This window comes from Pseudochaenichthys georgianus, chromosome 21 (assembly GCF_902827115.2).
Source record: "Pseudochaenichthys georgianus chromosome 21, fPseGeo1.2, whole genome shotgun sequence".
In the NCBI taxonomy this organism is placed as follows: domain Eukaryota; kingdom Metazoa; phylum Chordata; class Actinopteri; order Perciformes; family Channichthyidae; genus Pseudochaenichthys; species Pseudochaenichthys georgianus.
The window spans coordinates 32,945,577-32,960,117 of NC_047523.1; the positions used below are offsets into that span (position 1 = coordinate 32,945,577).

General features: G+C 41.6%; 2 protein-coding genes across 2 annotated transcripts; one reads left to right on the forward strand and one right to left on the reverse strand.

Annotated features, from left to right (window-relative positions):
• Positions 1–7: 7 nt before the first annotated feature.
• Positions 8–1,649, forward strand: coa5 (cytochrome C oxidase assembly factor 5). Its single transcript, XM_034109846.2, has 3 exons — positions 8–235; positions 924–1,007; positions 1,191–1,649. Exons 1-3 carry the CDS (start codon positions 134–136, stop codon positions 1,230–1,232), a joined length of 228 nt encoding a protein of 75 aa, XP_033965737.1. The 5' UTR covers positions 8–133; the 3' UTR covers positions 1,233–1,649.
• An 87-nt stretch (positions 1,650–1,736) lies between these two features.
• Positions 1,737–13,790, reverse strand: LOC117466540 (inosine-uridine preferring nucleoside hydrolase). The gene is made up of 7 exons (XM_034109845.2): positions 13,683–13,790; positions 8,776–8,870; positions 8,048–8,235; positions 7,042–7,221; positions 6,482–6,593; positions 5,839–5,975; positions 1,737–2,378 (listed from the first exon to the last, which is right to left on the reverse strand). The coding sequence occupies exons 1-7, from the start codon at positions 13,766–13,768 to the stop codon at positions 2,031–2,033; spliced, it is 1,146 nt and encodes a 381-aa protein (XP_033965736.1). The 5' UTR covers positions 13,769–13,790; the 3' UTR covers positions 1,737–2,030.
• Positions 13,791–14,541: the final 751 nt, after the last annotated feature.

Sequence of the window (14,541 nt, forward strand, 5' to 3'; positions counted from 1 at the left end):
CGTTTTCCCGTCATGCACTTTCAGAAACATGGTGGCTGAGAACTTCCATAACATTGGTTGTGTCATTGTTAGCACATTGTTGTAGTTGTGAATGTATGTAAGGAATAACTGGTGTTAAAGTGGAATCTGCACCATGCCGAAGTACTACGACGAAAAAGAGGAGGATGGCCGGGCCTGCTCCGGCGTCCGAGAGGACTTCAGGGCCTGTCTGATGCAGCATGATTGCGTGGTGAAGGTAGGAAAATGTCCTCTAGAGATAAAAACATTCAAGTTCAACGTGTTGTAATTACTTAGTTAAAGGTTAACAGATAAGATAACGCGTAAATAATTTGCTTTATCAAAGTCCCATGGAAAACGTATTTATTTCCCCCCTAACCCATAGTCTGTATATTATAATATACAGTCACCCTATTAATAACTTTACCCGATTTTTGTACATCCGAAACTTAATATTCAAACATTCAGACATATACTCAACATTAGGAAATACATAATAATTATGAAACATCATAATAAACCTAGATAATACCAGTTATCTTAATGAACCAGTGGTTGACAATCATTCTGAGTTAATTTTAATCAAGTACTTTTTACATATTTGTACTTTACTTGCTACTTTATACTTCTAATCCACTAAATTGTGCAGGGAAATAACATACTTTTTAGTCAAATCTAATGAGGTTTCTATAATAGCTAAATTATCCTATCCAGAAATCAAAAAGGATTGTTTCACTAAGTGTAGATAGGAATAAATATGTCTGTAATACCAACAATCCTCAAATGTCATCCTTCACTAAGATAAAACAACATTTCCAACTGAGGAAGTTAGTGCAACGAGATCAAACACTGCATTTGTGGGAGGGAATGCATGTTTAGCTCATGGGAGGGTCCAGGGTATTCTAACTGGTTTCTGCTTTTGTCAGGAGGGGAAGATGCCCAGTGAGTGTCTGAAGGAAGGCCACTGCAAAGCCCTGCAGACGTCCTTCTTCGAGTGCAAGAGGTCTATGGTAAGTCATCGGTGATGACATCAAAGCATTTGTGAAACTACAAAGTGAAAGAAATGGGAAGAATAAGGAGTAGAGGGAATGTTTTACCTTCCTCTTTCCTGCTGCTAGCTGTGTGTTCCCCAAGTGAGACATAAATCATATTATATCCAAAACAGAGAATGATTCAGTCTTTTCTTTTTACAGATTGACACACGGTCGCGGTTCAGAGGAAGGAAAGGATATTGAGGACTGAACCCTGGACATCTGTAAATACTTGTATTTATTAAATCATTCATCAGCGCGGCTCACTAGGCCAAGGATGTGCAACCTCATCTGAAATGTGTCAAAAACAGTGGGCAATAAAGGTCTACCTAACGTTAATCTGACATACAACACAAAGCGCTGAAAACACGGGAGCTTTTTTTGAATGAATGTGTGTGTTGTGCTATGAGTTGATGTAATTAAAGAAATTTTACGAAATAAAGAGTTCTTATTCAAATGTTAATGATGTGTTGTTGTCAAACATCTGACATACCATGTATATGCATTATGAAAACACTGTCATACAATTGAGGTAGAAAGTGGACTGAACAACTAATGGAAATGTTACAGAAATCTCACTTTAGCCAATAATTGATCGAGGGAAATGTGTATCAAAATATATTTTTCAATACTGTAGTGCTTCAAAGATGTCTTGGTTTACAGGTCATATTCTACAGACACAAACTAATTATTCTGTACAGACCGCTGCAAAATTCAAACCATATTTATTTCTGTTTATTTTCATTGAAAATTAGGATATCGGTCAAAATAATCACAATTGTATATATTTGTAAAACATTTTAAGCCCTACTAGTAAGTCTTAAGCGTTACAATTGCATGGGACAACATTAGTATTACATCCTTCCTGCTAAAGACAAAATCATAGTTGATAGTTAGTAGCAGAAGTTTAAATACAATATATTGCCTTATTACTAAAAACACAAATAGAGAAATTAGCCAAAATGTCTGGACGGAGAAAGTGACGTCTTGTGTTTAAAGGTGCTATTTTAAAGCAGCCATCATCATCTGCTCGAACTTCTCCATATCCACCTTCTTCATGATAAAAGCCTTGCGCTCCTTCTTCAGGAAGCCCACGGTGTCCATTATCATCATGCCTCTGGTGTGTGTTCCCGTCAGCTCCACGCTCACCGGGTAATGGTCGCTCTCTGTGATGAACGAGTCATCCACGGCGGCTGCCATGGCGTACGAGTCACAGGAAACGAAACCTGTACCGGCGACAAACTCCTTCTGCAGGCGCTCGCTTTGAGATGCCTCGATGCTGTGGCGGAAGATCCGGGCCATGAAGCGAGCTTTATCGGTGTCCTGCGCCAGCCAGGCGTCACAAAACTCCTGTCAACAAAGGCAAATATATTATTCTCTGATGAGTTCATTGATACATTAAAGGGGCTCATATGCTCATTTTCAGGTTCATAGTATATATCTGGTGCCCCTTTCGTGACACGTTTACATGCTATAATGTTCAAAAATGACTTTATTTTCCCATGTTCTCTTTGCTTTTAATGCGAACTGTGTACATGGCATCTTATGGACGAGGCTCCTCGTAACAGTGTGTTGGCTTACTCTGATATTCAGCCATGATGGTTCTTCAGGACTGCTTTTTGAGCTCTAGTCACACTTTCGCAGACCTTGCTGGTGATTTTGAGGTAGATGAGTTTAGGTGTGTGGATTAAGAGGAAAAGATGCCTGGTTTTTTGGTTATTATTGATATCTGGTAAAGTACAACCTAATCCTGGTCCGACTAGTAGTAGTAGTCAGATCGCTACTCCTGCTGATTTTAAAGCTAGGTCTGGGTTGGGATTCATCCATTTGAATGTGCGCAGTCTAAACTAGATTTCGTCCGCATTTGGGCGAACTCGACTGACACTGATGTCATTGTTTTATCAGAAACGTGGCTTAATAAATCTATTTTGGCCTTTGACATCTCCTTAAATGGTTATAATGTATATCGTACCGACCGACCTAATAAAGGTGGTGGCATTGCCATTTATGTGAAGAATACGTTTAGTGTAACCACATTGGTTTCCAAATCAATCAGTAAGCAACTCGTATTTTGAAGTGGCAAAGGGTCAACAGGTCATGGTGGTGGGCTGTTACAGACCCCCCTCAGCAGTCAAGGATTCTTTGTCTTCATTAGCAAATCTTTTATCTAAACTAGACTACAAGGAAATAGTGCTACTTGGCAATTTTAACTGGGACTGATTAACTACAGTGTCAGAGGATTTAAAAAACCTTTGTATCTCTTTAAATGTTACTCAGATTGTAGACAGTCCTACTCGCCCCCTAACATTCAGTCCCCTAATAAATCCTCCTTAATTGATCTCATCACTAATGTTCCCTATAAATACTCATCTGAGTGACCACTGTGCTGTAGCCACAATCAGGGACACTAAGGTCCAAAAGGTTAAACCTCGCATTATAATAAAGAGAGACACAAAACATTTTGTGGAGCAGGGTTTTGTTCAGATTCTGAATTGGGGTAAAATCGATCTGTGTGCTGATGTTGAAACTGCATGGTCTTATTTTTAGGGAGATTATTGTAGACATGCACCCCTGCGTACATTTAGAGTGAAGGGACGAGACAATCCTTGGTTTTCTCCTACATGAGAGAAACAAGGCCTGGGCAAAGGCTAGGAGATCAGGCTCAGAGGTAGAATGGCTCCGTTTTAGGCAGCTAAGAAATAGCTTCACATCGCAAATCAAAAGTGCTAAATCGAAGTATTATCTGTCAGTTACCACAAAAAACCTAAATAATCCTAGAACATTTTGGAAAGCCATAAAATCGATATCCACCGGTGAAATCCTAAATGAGCTACCTCTGTGCCTTACCACAGCATCTGGCACTATATCGGACAGAGCCACTATGCTAAATTGTTTTAATGAGCATTTTGTGTCCTGTGGCTCTCTGTTTGATTCTGTTACTAACTCCGTCTCTGTGATCACCACCGAAGCAGACTCTGAACAATGTGATTTGGAAAACCCTTTTAGTTTCTCTTCTTTTACTATTAATGTTGTTCATGAAGCTTTAACCAAGTTAGATCCTAAGAAACCGGCTGGCCCGTACAACGTAGAACCTTTCTTTTTAAAGATAGCTGCAGATGTTATTGCACCACTTCTTACTTCTCTTTTTAACCTCTCCCTCAGCACTAACACAATCCCAAAAGTATGGAAGTCAGCGTATGTCCTGCCTTTGCTGAAGGCCACCTTATTAAACAATTATAGACCCATCTCTAAATTGTCAGTTCTGGCGAAGGTTCTTGAAAGCCTAGGGAGTGAGCAGGTAAAGGTGTTGTTATGTAAAAATGACATCCTATGTAAACATCAGTCAGGTTTCAGAAAGCAACACAGCACCATCACTGCGGCAATAAAAATGGTAAATGATATTGCGGGTATCTTAGACAAAAAGCAGAGTTGCGCAGCTCTGTTTATTGATCTTTCCAAAGCGTTCGATACCGTCGATCATCGCATCTTGAAGCAGACGCTACTCAGTATTGGCATATCCAGCCATGCAGTGGGGTGGTTTGTGAACTACCTCTCTGAAAGGTCCCAATGTGTTCACTTTGATGGGCTCACTTCTGAGTGGTTAAACATTGCAAATGGTGTTCCACAAGGTTCTGTTTTAGGTCCACTTGTATTCTCCATCTAACAGTTTAGGTGATAATGTGGATGGAGCAACTTTACATTTTTATGCGGACGATACCGTGATGTTAAGGAGGCTGCTGTTAAATTACAGGCTGTTTTTAACATTATCCAGACGCAGCTTATTTTAAATGTTGATAAAACTAAAGTAATGTTTTTTTCAAAAGTCAAAAAGACACCGGAGACCACTTTGAATATTGTTACTACCTTTTTAACTGTGCTGGACTATGGTGATCTGATTTATATGAATGCACCTGCCCATTACCTGATCAAGTTAGATTCCGCCTATCACAGCGCGCTGAGATTGGTAACTAACTGTAAAGTGTATTAACTCATCACTGTACCCTGTATGCCAAGGCAGGCTTGCCTTCACTAACTGTACGGAGGCTCAGTCACTGCTACATGTTCATCTACAAAGCCATGTTGGATAAACTACCTTCTTACATCTGCTCTCTTGACGAATTGAAAGTAGCTATTGCCTGAGATCTCATGATGTGGTTTTATTAAATGTGCCAAGTGCTAGGACTGACTTAGGGAAACAAGCTTTTAGGTGTGCAGCTCCACTAACTTGGAACAGTCTGCAAAAGGAATGGAAACTGAGCAATTTGGTTCCACTAAATGTTTTTAAAGCACGGATAGATGCTATCCAATCGGAAACTGTTGGAACCTGTAAATGTCACTAGCTATGTAAACTGTAGTCACTGTAAGTATGCTTTATGATGTCCTTTTTTTCCTGTTGTTTTATGTTTTATATGTATTAATGTGGAACCTACTTGCAGCAGGTCATCCTTGAAAAAGAGATCAATGATCTCAATGGGATTCACCTGCATAAATAAAGGTTTGAAATTAAATGAAATGAGATATGTATTCTAGTGTCGGGCTGAAGAAATGCAAAAGGTTATGGCTTGAAAAGTCTCCAGGATTCAGAGGCGTTTGCGCAATGCATGCTGGTAGATGTATGCACGGACTGAATTGCTCTATGGACAGATTTTGGTCGATATATAGCATGCACTGAGGAATTTATGGCTTAATTCAACTACACTATACTATCAACAGTGGTTCCACAAAAATGTTGGCGTATTTTCCTTTTTAGAAAGGTTATGTGCTTTTGTAGTAGAAATGATTTGTGACGATGTGTAAGAGGAAGCCTGACCCAGGACAGCTTGTTGTAGCAGGTGAACTCCCAGCAGGCCAGGTAGAGGGGACAGTGGTAGTCGTTCAGAACGATGTACGCAGCTTCTGGATCAGCAGCAAAATTAAACTCGGCACACACTGTAGTGTTTCCTCGAGCTGTGGAGAAACGCACATATTACACACTGAAGTACACAATTACATGATCATACAAAGGCAGAGTAGGACCATTATAAGATACAAGAACAACTAAAAAGTACAGTAGCAGGGGAAGTAGGTAATATTCTCCAAAAGACCTCAGAATTTCCAGGATTAAAGTCGTCAATTTATTTCCTGTCAACTGGGCGCTTCTTTACTGTAATGACGTCGATCTGACTTTGTGAAACAATGTAGTTCCTTAACATAATAAAGCACAATTATTTTCTCTTAAATGTGTTAATGTGATAGAGAATGTGTATGTTTATTTTGCTTATTAAGAATTTTATAATCTGAGTTTTTACTTAAAAATGTAACCTTTTAATCTCAGGGATTTGTTCTCCTCTGCTCAACCCCTCAGCTCTGTAATTATTGTTTATTTTAATCTACAATGTTCCTAATATGCCATCCCATTGTCATATGTACTACCACCACCCAGTGTGAACAAACTAGTAAATGATTTTACTGACATTCAGTGTTGCCTCCCATGATGTAGAGCGCTCTGAGTTTACTGGGCAGAGATGGGTCCAGCCTCACAGCCAGAGCCAGGTTAGTGAGGGGAGCCGTGGCAACCAGAGACACCTGGGGGGGGAATAAACACACACCATTAAGACCTCACAGAGGCACACACACAAACAAACAAAAAACACATTCACACGTAATACATTTGTCATTATTGTTGAGTCTATAAAATGTCAGAAAATTGTGAAACCTGTCCATTCCACGTTCTTAAACTCCAAAGCTTTTCTTAGTTCAAAGACATTCAGTTTAATATCACACACACACACACACACACACACACACACACACACACACACACACACACACACACACACACACACACACACACACACACACACACACACACACACACACACACACACACACACACACACACACACACACACACACACACACACACACACACACACACACACACACACACACACACACACACACACACACACACACACACACACACACACACACACACACACACACACACACACACACACACACACACACACACCTGTCCTGGGTTCTGGTTGATGATCCGAATCATGGCGGACACGGCGCCCTCCTCCTGCAGACGGTCCAGTCCCGGGGCGTCGGGGTCCGGAGCGTCGCCCAGCCCGTCCTCTCCGTGGAAGTGTCCGGCATTCAGGCTGTTCCCCAGGATCGGCTTCGCTGCTCCTTTAAACACTGGAATCTGTCTCATGACAAGAAGAACCCACAATGAAATATTATAACTGTTACATGTCTTTCAATCAGTTTGTTATTATAATGTAAAAAACTAAAAGATATGACGATTTACACGATGAGAAAAATGAAAAAAGAGCTTTCCTGTATAATTAATTGTGTTTAATATAATAATAATAATAATAATAATAGGCCTGGGCGCCTCCCTAGGGAGGTGTTCCAGGCACGTCCAGCTGGGAAGAGACCAAGGGGTAGACCTAGGACCAGGTGGAGGGATTATATCTCTTCGCTGGCCTGGGAGCGCCTTGGGATCCCCCAGTCAGAGCTGGTTGATGTCGCCAGGGAAAAGAAAGTTTGGGGCTCTCTGCTGGAACTGCTACCCCCGCGACCCGACCACGGATAAGCGGGAGAAGATGGATGGATGGATAATAATAATATTCTGTCAGATGTTTCATTTGATATCTTTTCAAACCAGAGAACTTTCCTACACTTTTATGTTTGTAAATCTTTTACATTTGCTGTATTTCAATGTAATTGTACCCTATTCAATTTCCCTTGTATAACAAATGTACTATACAAATGAAGTTGCCTAGCTTTTTCACTGAGGTTAACTGTCCTCATACTGCTTGTGTACATTGGTCCAGTTCCTGCCTTTGGTCGTGTTGCTTGAGGAACCACAACTCATTGTCGGTCAGTTTTATAAACAGCACACATGACACACATCATTTCCTCTCACACATTTACGATGGTCTGGAATCCCCTGTTCAATACTCCCCAGTTTACCGTGTCAAGATCATAAAATACCTACACAGTATAGAAAGCAGCGCTGCACCCACCTCGAGTTTATTGCATGCTTGCAGAACTCGCAGTGTGTTCTTACACACATTCTCCACCGTGGTGTTTCCATGGACACAGGTGACCCCCAGGACCTCCACGTTGGGGGCGGCCAGCGCCAACATGATGGCCTGAGCGTCGTCCACCCCACAGTCCACATCAAGCAGCAGCTTCTTGCTCATCGTGGAGCCTGAGGAGCAAACACTTCAGAAATGACAACAAAAACATAGCTGCTCTGTTACACTACGACTCCTCTAGAACATGAGTAAACTGCAGATAATGTTTCCACTATATCAATGTTTCAGTAACATTTCTGGTTGTTTAATTTAGAGGCCCTGTCATGCTTTTAGGGGGATTTTCCTTTACTGTTTACTGTTGTATAGGTTTTTGTGCAAATAAATGGTCTGCAAATGCTAAAATCCTAAAGTCCCCCCCCCCCCTGCCTGTAACACCTCCATTGGACTCCTTTGTTTACTTCCGGAACATTGTGGCATCTCTCTGTAACACTTGCCAGCCAGCTAACCAATCAGAGCAGACTGGGCTCTGGTTTCAGACAGAGGGTGAAAAAAGGTGCTGCAGCACAGGCAGTATGAGAAAATAAAGAGCTTTTTGAACTTTAAAGCATGGAGACATGTCACAAAATACTAATATGAACCTGGATATGAGCATTAAAGGGCCCCTTTAGTTAACTTATAAAACAAAGGTACATGTTTAACAAGACAACTCCTACCAGTAGCTGAGTGTGAGAAAGATGAACAGTCGTGTTTTCCGGCTGCTTCACTTCCTCTAACAGAGTGGAACCGCCGCCGGTCAGCTGCAAACAACCTTTGAGCAGAGAGAAGAGGATCAGAGACTGAATGGAGAACAGTCAGTGGACTGAATGGGAGGAGTTATGCAAGTACAAGTTAATGATAAATCAGCCTCTGATTAATCATTCAGTGAAAAAATGTATCTATTATCAGACTTGGAATTAACACACATGCAAAACATATTTAAAGTGTATTTATGCCACAGTATAACAATAACCCATATACAGACAATCCTGAACATTTTACTTTAGTAGATTTAAACTTCCAAAAGGAAAAGTTGCCTATTCATCATGACGATCTGCCTATTTAAGCATCAGAAATATGTTGCATGCCATTGTTGCAGATGGTAAAATGTGTATTAGTTGATTTATATGTTGTCTTATTATTATTAGCAAGAACAAATAATCATCATCATCATCATCTTTATTTAAAGAGACTCTTGGTCCATTATTACAAAACATACAACACTCAAATACAAACTAAAAAAAGGCAGCCATACCAATGTTTCCACAGAGGTGACTGGTATCGTACAGCACTGAGACACGGATTTGAAAGCAGCATAATGACAGAGTTATGAGAAACATTCAATCGACAGATGAATTTGTACATCAGACCTCTCAAAAGAGCATGGAACGTGTTGACTCGTGCATTACAGAACATTTCACTTGCACTGCACCACCTTGGTTTTCTAAGCAGTATACGCAAACAGTCATTATATGCAACCTGGAGCTTCCGGAGGCTCGCCTTCTTATACTTGACCCACAAGGGGGCAGTATAGAGAGGAGTGCAATACGCTCTAAAGAGGTTCACCTTAACCTTATCTGAACACCAAGAGAATTTTCTAGCCAACATGTTGGCTTGTATATATAAGACACGCCGCTGTCTATACATGTCATCATCATCAGCCATTTCATCTGTGATGATGTGTCCGAGATACTTCGTGTTACAGCAAACAGACAGCACCTGTCCTGACAGATAGAATGTTGGAAAACAAAGGTTCTTATCCCCTGTTGCTCTACAGATCATTACAGCGCTCTTCTTAGCATTGTATTTAACGTCAAATTTGACTCCGTAATCAGAACAAACATTTAGCAACTGTTGAAAACCAGCACTGCTAGGAGAAACAATTGCCAGATCATCGGCATACAATGATTTACAATCACATTACCAATCACACACCCTGTTTTACAGACACTTAAATCATCCGATAGATCATTCATATAGATATTAAAAAGGCTCGGTGAGAGGAGCCCCCCCTGGCGGACTCCATTACCAACACCAAATGGCGCCGAGACTGCATTCCCCCATTTGATCCGCATGCTCTGGTTGGCATACCAATAAGCCAGGATCCTAATTATACTGTTAGGCACACCTCTTTGTCTCAATTTTAAAAACAGTTTATGATGGTTAACTCGGTCAAAAGCCTTCGAGGCATCAATGAAACCAATCAGAACAGTGGAATTCTGTCTTCTATATGTTTCTACCATTTCCTTCAAAGCATAGATGCATAGCTCAGTACCATGCTTAGCCTTGAAGCCAAACTGGTTATCTGAGGTACATAAATAAGAACATAGTCTATCCAACAAAATTCTTTCCAGGACTTTGGATAACACACTGGCCAGAGCAATTGGTCTATAGTTATCCAAGCTCCCTACCTTGCCCGCTTTGTCCTTAATGACAGGGACCAAGGTAACCGTCAACATGGAGTCTGGCAACATACCATGAGTCATGAGGCCGGTAAAACAAATGGCAAGAAGAACTGCAACCTTCGGGCTTGCCAGTTTAAGGTGCTCTGCAGTGATTCGGTCAGAGCCGCATGCTTTGTTATCAGCTAGCTGTTCAATTGCTCGATAAACCTCTTTAGCTGTGATTCCCACTGTGTCACTTTTCACAACACTACCAACTTTGTAGGGGTCACTTTTAACACAATTAAGTATAGTAGAGTAATGTTGCCTCCACATCTCAGCTATGTTATCGGCTCCAGATACTCCCTCTATGGTACACGGTAATGACGTACTGGCCCTGTTCAGAGCTCTCACCTCCTTCCAGAAGCCAGTCACATCATTATGAAGGAGCTTTTCAGCCATCGAGTCCGCTCTCAATGTTTCTGTGTGTTTGTTGACATAACGAACTGCATATTTATATCTAGCATGTGTACGCTTTTTGAGATCCAGGACAGGCCCCTCTCTGGGCCTTCCTGCCTGGACCCAGGCCCCAAAAGCATTCTTGGCTTCAGCGTATTGATCAGCCACATGTGTATTCCACCCTGGCTTGACGTTGTGTCTCTTCCTAGAGTAGGTACAGCACGGTATACTGGCCTCCCATACAGCTCCCACAATACAATCATACATGTTACAGAGGTCTTCACGGTGAGAGCTTTCATTACAACCCACATCAACACACAGAGTTGCCACTTTGGGTAGATATACATCACTTAATAGGACATCAGTTCTCCCATAGTACAATAGCCTATCCTCATTTGTGAGCTTGGACCAGTCCACTTTAGTGGTACAGGCATGTTTAGCCTCCTGAGACATCTCAGGGAGACTATCACAATCTAGTGACATTATAAAAGGAATGTGATCTGACATTGATGCCTCATACACAATCTCAATTGATCTTACAATGTCATGGGCATTAGCGGTGCTTATGCAATGGTCAAGCCATGAAGTTGTATGCCAGGCCTCGCTTATATATGAATAGCTATCTGTAGGCAGAAGTATTTGGCTTGATAATATAAGATTGTTATCATCACAAAACTGTAGCATATGCTTAGCAAACAAGGACCTTTTGTCTGATATGTCAGCATTCATATCACCCACTACATAAACACTGGAGGAATGATTATCAACAATAAAAGAATGTATAAAAGCAAGTCTGTTCAGGTATTCATCTTCATTATGCTGTGACTCATATGGTGTATATACATTGAGAATGCTAAACTCCTTGTTATTCATTTTGATCTGTACAGCAATACACCAGTCAACTTCAAGCCTGATGACATTAATGACAGCGTCCAGCTTTTTGTGCCACAGGATAGCCACGCCCCCTGCTATCCTTCCTCTCACTATTCCCAGAGATAGGTCCGTAGTGGACTCACCAGCCCCGTGAAAATTGTCATTAAGAGAGTTCAACTTTCCCAAGTCCTGCTTAGGTAAGAAAGTTTCTTGCAAGCATAAAATGTCACATTTTTGTAGCAAGTTGTCCACCACTACACGTCGGATCCTATCAGCAGCGCTGTTGCCCAGGCGCAGCCCGCGACAGTTAAATGATCCAACCCGCATAACCTTTAGCTAAGCAGCTCAGCCGTAGCCCCATTCAGTACCCTCGCACCAGCAAAAGGTCTAGCTCTGCTAGCCCCTATCACCTCCGCTTTACGTGGTTCATAGTATCGCCTCACAACTGAGCCTTCAGGCCAGAGTTCTGGGTTAAACATCTCCGCAACTTCATTGCACTCAGCACACACTTTAAACGAGCTATATCTGCTGCTCGCAGTGTCAATACGGTGACAGTTAACATCACGGCCGAGTTGTTCAGTTAGATATTCGGACAGTGTCTCAGCGTCAAGGTCTGGCGAGAATTTGGTAGCAAAAACACTCACCAACTTCGTACGGATCACTTTTATATTCCCTTGTGCAGCAGTGCCAACAATAGGCTTAGGCATCCTCCGTTCAGGTTTCCCAACAAGCTGTTTAGATAAGGCAGACTGGCCCTCGGCCCTATTCCTCCGACCTCGGCCCTGTTTCACAACTTGACTCCATACCTGCGAATTTACCGCAGTTCCTCCAGGGCTCACACAGGCACTCACGGTCCCTGACGCAGCGAGCGGGTCAACACAGTTGGGATGTACATCAGTAGAAGAGCCGGGGGGGCTCGCATCCTTCACCGACACCGCACCATCCTGGCCATCACCCTGAGCGCTCCCACAGGTAATTTCAGTGTCACTTGGTACAGCCAGTCCTCCACCATGACTCGGCTCCAACTGACGTTCTACGGCAGCAACTCTGCTGTCCATGGTCGCAGCCACAGCACGCAGGTTCTGACCGATATCTGCCTGAACTTCCACTACGTGTCTTAATGCGCAAACCTCGCTGTGCAGTCGCTCCATCTTGCTCAGCAGGTTGGACACATCCAGGTTGTTAAACGTAACCGGCGGCAGCTCATCCAGGTAGTGGGAGACAAAACGGGGGATGTTTTCACCGCATTCATTTAGTACTTTTAGACAGCTTTTGATATTGTTTGCATCCTTATGGTTGCCTTTAAAGGTCACACACCGCTGCTTGGTTTCAGGACAGAGTTCAAACAACGTCTTTTTAGAAGTCTCGATCCATTCGGATTCAAAGGTGTTAGAGGCTACAAGGACTATCTCGTCCTGGGTCATAGTTTTAATTTTAACCGCCAGGAAGTTGAGTAACTCATCCTCTACAATAACTAGGCCGTCAACAGTCTTGTATATTGTAGGTTTTAATCGAGGCCAGTGGTTTGAATCAGGAGCTACCGAGCCACGACACACACCATCAGCCATCTTGGTCTGAGCATACAAGTAAAAGTACCTCACATTTGTACTTGAATAGAATATTTGGGTTAATGTACTTAATTACACCACATTTCATCATGTAAGAGTTTAAATACTGTAATCACATGTCTCTGAGTTCTGCTTTAACGCGTGAATGTATTTCACGCGTTTGAAACTGAAACTGAAACTGAAAACTGAAACACAGCAAGCTAACACGATTTATCTGAAATAAATATATGAAAGCAAGCAAAGCTGTGTGAATTTGCTCAAACATCTCTCCAGTGTTTAAAGTGTGAAAGCCTCGCCTCTCACCTGCTGCAGAATCTGTGAGATGGTTTTACAACAGTTCTGATAATCAGCGCCATGCAGATGAAGACAGAGGAAGACAGAAGACACATGCAGTGAGGTCTCACTCTGACATCAAAAACTGCACCGGGATTAAGAGCAAAGGCTATATAAAGTTTAAGCGCAGACTGTTCACACTGTATGCTGTTATGAGAACAACGTGTAGACAAGTAGGCAAGTAAAAGCATACCAATCTAATAAATAGAATGATGCAAGTTCAAATATAGGGCTTATACATTAACATGAATACAATTCAGCAACAATAAAATGTAGGTAGAAAGTATTGCAAATGATTACCCGTAATGTAAACAGACATGTATTACATTCAACACATACACACAAACATATAAACACGAATGTAGTAAATGTATAATTAACAGTAGAAATGGGGTCACAGAGTAAGCATCTGGTGTTGACATTTGTTTTACTGAAGAAGTGATTCCTCTTTAACAAACAGGACATCTACAACAATGACGACATTTCCGGTAATGCTTTTAAAGGGGAACACACGTTTGTTTTGGTTTTACAGAGAAGTGCTATTAAAACACTTCACATCCCTAAATACTACAATACTAATTTTGAAAATGATATACTTTTACATCATTTTGGTGATTTTTTCTTGTGGGAAATAATAAATAACTCCTCTGTTGTACAGTGCAGTACTACCAAATACACACAGGAACAAATAAATCCCTGGAAGGCTGGCCAGTGTGGCTGGAGATTTAAAATAAATAATAGGAATATTCTCAAAAAGCATGGGTCATTTGATCCCGCGACTTCAAATAATGCAATGCAGCTAAGTATTATTATTCTGAAAGAGTAGGAC

Coding starts and splice junctions, on each gene's coding strand:
- coa5 (XM_034109846.2), top strand. CDS start 134: ATGCCGAAGTACTACGACGAAAAAGAGGAGGATGGCCGGGCCTGCTCC. Junction 236..923: donor AGCATGATTGCGTGGTGAAG/GTAGGAAAATGT, acceptor TGCTTTTGTCAG/GAGGGGAAGATGCCCAGTGA. Junction 1,008..1,190: donor TCGAGTGCAAGAGGTCTATG/GTAAGTCATCGG, acceptor TTCTTTTTACAG/ATTGACACACGGTCGCGGTT.
- LOC117466540 (XM_034109845.2), bottom strand. CDS start 13,768: ATGTGTCTTCTGTCTTCCTCTGTCTTCATCTGCATGGCGCTGATTATC. Junction 8,871..13,682: donor TCTCACAGATTCTGCAGCAG/GTGAGAGGCGAG, acceptor CTCTGCTCAAAG/GTTGTTTGCAGCTGACCGGC. Junction 7,222..8,047: donor AAGCATGCAATAAACTCGAG/GTGGGTGCAGCG, acceptor GTCATGAGACAG/ATTCCAGTGTTTAAAGGAGC.